Genomic DNA, 6,914 nt, shown 5'->3' with positions numbered 1-6,914 from the left:
GTTTGTTCATGTAGTGTCATGGCTAGTCTTACGATTCCCCTGCCTCCCACTCCAATCTTGATAACCTCTTATCACAGTTCAGCAGCCAGCACACACACACAGCCACCAGCCACATCCCTCAACACTGCCCCTCTCTCTCTTTCTCTCTCTGGTCTTCAGAGAGTTGTTTCTCTTTGGCAGAGATCAGCTTAATATACAAGTATTTTAGATTCTACAAATGAAAAAAAAAAAAAAAAAAAATTATATCTATCGTTTTACTAAAGTGGTTTTTGTTATAGAACAATAGATTATGACTTATAACTTTAAATATATTCAGGAGAGAAATTAAGCCATGTTTTGTGTTCATTGGTTTGTTTTTGAAAAAGTTCACTCATCATATGTTTTTATAGAATGCTCAACGACTCTTTTCCATTGAATGAAAGTGAATGGGGACCATGTCAAGAAAGCAAAATAAGCTAAATTTGATGAATAATAATCTAAATTTGGGCCTGTTGCTCACACAAAACCATCAAATGGCTTCAGGAAGCTCTTTGCAAGTCGTATAGTCTACTTCTATGATGCTTTATCTTGTTCTTATGTGTGTTTTGTAGCTTGACAGTGCCCTAGTCACCATCCACTTAAATAGAAAATAGATCTCCTTTTGCGTTCCACTGAAGAAAGTTTTACAGGTTTGGAATGACATGAGGGTGAGTAAATGAAATTTTGGTGTAACAATATATTGGCTTACATGTATGTTGAAGTTCTAAAATAGGGCCTTATGTAAATCAATAACCTGCCCCTTGTTTAAGGATTTGCTTCTCTGGATCTCATCCCAGTTTCCCTGAAAATTATAAATGCACAATGGTGGAGGGAAGTTGAAAGTGTTTTGACTGTCAAATGACAGTGACAGTCTAAGTCCTGTGCTGAGGCAGGCCGTGCTGCGTCCATATCTCTGACCATGATTGCAGCATTTGAGTTTATTTGCATTACTGTTCTTTGCTGAGCTGCACCAGGGAAAAGTGCTTTTGCATTTTCATTTGCTTTGTTCACAGTCACCGTTTCCATTTGGACTGGTCTTTGTTACTTCTTTGTGCCGTTTTAATTCCTGAACTTACTGTGTATATGCCTTGGCATGTACATGCTCTATGATTCTTTTTCGCAGCAGTGCACCTTTATCATCGTTATGCTTGAATCATATGTACGATAAGTTTATGGTTGTTGTAAACTAGGGTTTCTCATAGTCTCTGTGGGATTTTCTCAGACAATGAGTTGTTAGATTTCCCTCTTTATCTTTATTTATACACCAAGCCTTTTATAAGCTCTGGTTTGTACTGTGAGAACATATATACAATAACTTGTATAATTTACCATTATTTCTGTGCTGGTGAACCAAAAAGCTCGATAGCTGATTGATGTTTGATTGTGATATCTGAATTATAAACAATTTTGCCGATTACAATCATATTGGTCAAGAATATTTATACAAACCGCCATTGTTAAATTGATCTATACTTAGTTGCTGTGTCAGCCAGAGATCTGCCATATAATATTCAAAACTCTAAGCATGGCCGTATGGTAGGAGTGTCCAAAAAAGTACCCCAACCACACCCATTGGTGCCCTACAATTTTAAATGAAGTCGATAGTTCCCAAAGACTGAAGGAGATAAGCAAGCAAGCAGAGAACCAGTACACTCTCATTCTCAAGCCGTCCCCCATGATCTGTGCAGTGGTGTGAATCTACTCACCTGATAAAACAAGATACTCAGTACATCACTTACAGGTATGTTCTTCTGTACAGTGCCAGTAAAAGTGTCTCACAACACATTACTTGGCTTTATACTTAAAATTATTTTGTGTTTAGATATGAAAGAGAGAATGTTCTTACTAATTTAATACATATGTAATATTTACCAAATATTTTATATACTTGGTTCTGACAAGATTTAATCAATCAGTCAACATATAAACCAATAAATAAATGTGTGTGTTGTTTGCAATATATTTTATAAACTTAAACTTGTATATTTCTTTAAAATGTGCACTTGTTATTTGCTATTAAAACCAGCACATTTTAAAATAACGTTAGTTTTAACAGGTAAAATAATGTAGCGTTTAATAGGCAAATTATTGCTTAAGGGCTTGCAACAACAATTTAAAAGAGTGAGCCAGAATCAGATGTTAATTATTAGTCAAATGTTGAGTGAAAATATTCCAGTGTTTTCCCTTATTTTATTTAAAGTGTATTATCCAAATTTTAATTCACAAAAATTGAATTCTGAACGTGTTGTTGCCTGTTTGTAACTGATTCATTTTAACATACAGAGATATAATAAATACATTAACATAATACTACTGTTTTTAAATACATAAATATATATATATATATATATATATAACATTTTAATAGTATTAATATATTACATTTCTAAATTTTACTATTTGTGAAGCAAGAGCATATTTCTCAGATGTGTAACTGTCAGTGCCTTCATGGGTAAAATGGATCATTCATGCTTTGATTCAAAATTCTTTCAACATTGTTCGAATGATTGCACAGCATTATGCTAATATGCACATCAAATGGGCTAAATTTTGTCTGACACTTTCAGTATGTGCAATCATTAATTAGACTGATAATGACAAGTTATCAGGAGAATATGCGATGCTATTCAGAATCACTCAACTAGACTGACGTTTTTCCTGTTTAACATGTGATAACATGATTGACTGAGGGAAATTACAAGAAAATAAGTTCCAACATTATTTTTGTTAATTATGTCCATATATCAAATTATTATAGCTGTAAAAACTGATAGATTTAAAAAATAAAATTGTGAAAATTCTTTTATTTATAATAAAATATTTTATTTTAAGGACAGATATTTAATCAATTGATCTTGCTCGACCGTTATTCTGTTTTTTAAAGAAAATATAGGATATGGTATTTCTGTTAATCTTTTAATAGTCAATTCCCCTAAGGGAGTGAACGTTGTTGTGAGCTAATGCTAACTGTTATGAATGCCTGTGAGAAATTCAGACATACTGATGTATTTTTAGTGCTGACTTTTTGCCACAGTCAAATGAGGACCTTTTAAAGGGAAGTGTGACAGGCCGTACTGTCTAGATACCTTAAAAAGTATTGTACTGACCAAGGTCTATAATACCTGTATCAGGCTATCTGTTAGCATTCCCATCCATCTTGATGGCAGTCGCTCAGCCAAAAGGATTGTGAAAAAATAGAACTTTAGAATTGATTTAAAATGAACTGTTTAAAAATTACACAATCATCATTTTTATATTAAAAAAACTCATCTCAGCTCAAATAAATTCATAATTCTACCAAAACTGTTGTCTGAACATTATTTCTCCCACTTGAAAGATGGAGAACTCATCTGAGCAGTCTCGTTGGGTGTCCCCCAGCCTGACCAGTCCCGACCTATTAGCAAACTACACCACAGAGCCTGGTTTACTGCCACCCGGTGAAGATGATGAGCCCTTCTACTCCAGCTCTGAGGCTGACTTACTCCCGTCTTATTATTCCAGTAATGCCCAGAGCCGAGCCTCGTCATCTTACAGACACAGTCCAGGTGAGGATTGTAAAAGTGAAATGTGCCATTTCTGCATCACTGACTGGTATTGCAATTATAATAAGAGGTAGGAGTTGTTTGAAGACATGCAACCATTGTTTCACTGGTTTCCACACCACCATAAAGGGATAGTTTACCCAAAATTGAAAAGTCTGTTATTATTTATTATGTTTCAGAGAAGGTCATACAAGTTTGAAACAACATTAGGGTGTAATGTTGTTTCAAACTTGTATGAACTTCAATGGTTGTTTGTCCATAAAAAATAAAGTCAGAGGTGTCCAATGTTGTTTTGAACCCATCTGACTGTCACTGCATAGACAAAAACAGTTCATAAAACTATCATTTTAAAGTCAATATTAAGGTACATTATAGTCAGAATGTGTTACTTTTTTATTCCATTGAAACAGTTCGCCAAGTCTACTCCTCTCCATCTATTCTGGGAAACATCCAGTGGCTGGACAACTCTGCAGGTCACTCTCTAAACTCTTCCTATAACCCCACTTCCACTGTCTGGGCAAGCAGCCCATTCACAAAGACGCCTCTCCACCCTCACACCTCCACGTCCATCTACCCGAACAGTGCGACCCCATCTTTCACATCCCCCAAAGAGGGTTTCCCTTCCCCGAGTCGTGACGGGAAGGAAAGTCCCAGGCTCCAGGAAGTCCTGAAAGCCGAGCGCCTGAGTCCCATGGGTGGAGGGGGAAGCAGCTTTCTCAATCTGAGTTCAGCTGCTGGAGGTGTGTATGGTCCTTCCCCACACATGCTGAGTCCATACGGATCGTACATGACCACGTCACAGGACTATAGTTCAGCGGCACTCTATTCCAGCGCTGGACCCTGGATGAGCCCTTCGTCATACTCACCCAAACTTCGCAACAAGATGAGACTTTCGCCACCAGGTAAGTACATTTCCTCTAGAAGTGATTGAGGAAGTTAAAATCTTGCATGATTCTGGATAATAATTACTTTTGAATTTGACAGAGGCTCGTGAATGTGTAAATTGTGGTGCCACTGCCACCCCTCTGTGGCGTCGAGATGGGACGGGCCACTACCTCTGTAATGCTTGTGGACTGTACCATAAGATGAATGGCCAGAACAGACCCCTCATCAGACCAAAAAAGAGGCTGGTATGTAAAGTAATATTTTTAAAAAAAATAACAGGTAATAGTTTGCGATTTTATCAAGTCAAGTCAAACTTATGTAACGCTTTCCACAATACACAATGTTTCAAAGCAGTTAATGCTTTAGTACCTTAAGAACTTCATGCCTTTTAGTTGTATTTTGTATAGAGGTAGTTTACATTTTGATATAGTACAAGCATTTTGAGATCATCCTATACAAGTAGTTTATGTATGTGGATAAAGTTGGCCATACTTATATATCCTTCTTTATATAAAGAGCAGGGTATTAAAGGGATAGTTCAACCAAAAATGAAAATTAGCCCATGATTTACTCACCCTCAAGCCATCTAAGGTGTATATGTAAATATCTTCTTTCAGACGAACACAATCGGAGTTATATTATAAAATATCCTGGCTCTTACATCACGTCAGAAGTTACTCTACTACTACTTGACGGCAAGTCGTCTTGCGTAGGCCGTCTGCGAGAAGCTAGCCATTTTACTTACAAAAACCCATCGCGTCGCTTCACAAGGCCTTTATTAACCCCCTGGAGTCGTACGGATGACTTTTATGATGGATGGATGCACTTTTTTGGACTTCAAAATCAGTAACTCCATTCACTACCATTATGAAGCTTGAAAGAGTAAGGATATTTTTTAATATAACTCCGATTGAGTTCGACTGAAAGAAGATGAAGACAAAAAAGAAGACACCTAGGATGGCTAGGATTGACGATATAACAATCAAGCAGTTGAGATTTGCTATATTTCTATATGTAGTACATTCTGTTTAACATGAGTGTACTGTATGTAACCAGGTAAGGTTGTGTATATATATATATATAATAGTTGTATTATTAATTGACTTAATATCTGGTGATTATATCAACTTTTTGACAATAAACTTTGCTTGTGTGTCAGATTGTCAGCAAACGCGCTGGAACGCAGTGCGCCAACTGCCACACAAGCACTACAACACTATGGAGACGCAATGCCAGCGGCGAGCCTGTGTGCAACGCCTGCGGCCTCTATTTTAAACTGCACAACGTGAGTATACACATTTATACTACATTTATCAGAAGGAAAAATGAGTACTGCCGAATTTAAAGTCTCTGTTGTGCCTTTTTGCAGGTCAACAGACCCTTAACTATGAAGAAGGATGGCATACAGACACGGAATCGCAAGGTGTCTAACAGAAACAAGAAGGGCAAAAAGAGCGCAGTGTCAGAGGTTTACCCCGACATGTCTCATCTCGCACCTCCCGATGAGCACGTTGGACCCTATTCTCTGAACCCAGGACCTCTTCTGTCTTATAGCCACACCCCTCATTTATTGCCCCCTTCCACCTTGCACTCCTCTCCCACTTTGCCCTACAGCCACCATCCAAACTCTGGCATGGTGCCCACACTTGTGTGAAGGAAATGTGTACTGGACCGTGAGGCATGAACGCATCACATCACATTTTTAAATTAAGAGAAAATGTGTAAAAGCAACTCCATAACAGTGGAAGTCTTGTCAGTGATTTTGAACCAGTTATGTAGTTTGAATACTGGAACAGTAAAACTTGGTAGCTGAAACTATCACCTATATCATACGACAAATGTAAATATTTATGATTTTAGGCCTTATTGTATGTGCTATAATCATGCTATTATGACTTCTTTTGAGACGTTCAATAAATGTTTTGAGGTATAACGAGATTTTTGTCTGAAATCCACCTTATTTTTTAATGTAAGAGTGGACACGGCCATTTGTATCTTGAATGTACGGCGTGGCTTCCAGTGTCATCAGCTTTTAGTTATTTTAGCTGTACAAAAAGTGTGTTATGTTGCCTGAAATTGCAAACTGGTATTTGTTATCATATGATTTCATTCATTACTGTCATCATAAACACTGGTTTGTAGCACAAATAGTTTTACTGTACTTTGTTATTCTTCTAGCTATTTACCTTAAATGAAAATAATGTCATTTATTACTCACTCTCATGCCGTTCCACACTCATAAGAACTTCGTTAATCTTCAGAACACAAATTCAGATATTTTTTGTTGAAATCCGATGGCTCAGTGAGGCCTGCACAGCCAGCAATGGCATTTCCTCTCTCAAGATCCATTAATGTACTAAAAACATATTTAAATCAGTTCATGTGAGTACAGTGGTTCAATATTAATATTTTAAAGTGACGAGAATATTTTTGGTGCGCCAAAAAAACAAAATAATGACTTATATAGTG

General features: G+C 36.9%; 1 protein-coding gene across 1 annotated transcript; it reads left to right on the top strand.

The window, feature by feature from the left end:
* The first annotated feature begins 1,210 nt into the window (after positions 1–1,210).
* On the top strand, positions 1,211–6,383 carry gata1a (GATA binding protein 1a). The gene is made up of 6 exons (XM_051912270.1): positions 1,211–1,759; positions 3,356–3,563; positions 3,971–4,462; positions 4,545–4,690; positions 5,605–5,730; positions 5,815–6,383. The coding sequence occupies exons 2-6, from the start codon at positions 3,356–3,358 to the stop codon at positions 6,097–6,099; spliced, it is 1,257 nt and encodes a 418-aa protein (XP_051768230.1). The 5' UTR covers positions 1,211–1,759; the 3' UTR covers positions 6,100–6,383.
* The last annotated feature ends 531 nt before the right edge of the window (positions 6,384–6,914 follow it).

The sequence above is a fragment of the Ctenopharyngodon idella genome, chromosome 11 (assembly GCF_019924925.1).
Source record: "Ctenopharyngodon idella isolate HZGC_01 chromosome 11, HZGC01, whole genome shotgun sequence".
Classification (NCBI taxonomy): Eukaryota; Metazoa; Chordata; class Actinopteri; order Cypriniformes; family Xenocyprididae; genus Ctenopharyngodon; species Ctenopharyngodon idella.
The sequence above is the reverse complement of the archived record's forward strand: the minus strand, read 5'-3'. Positions and strand labels throughout refer to the sequence as shown.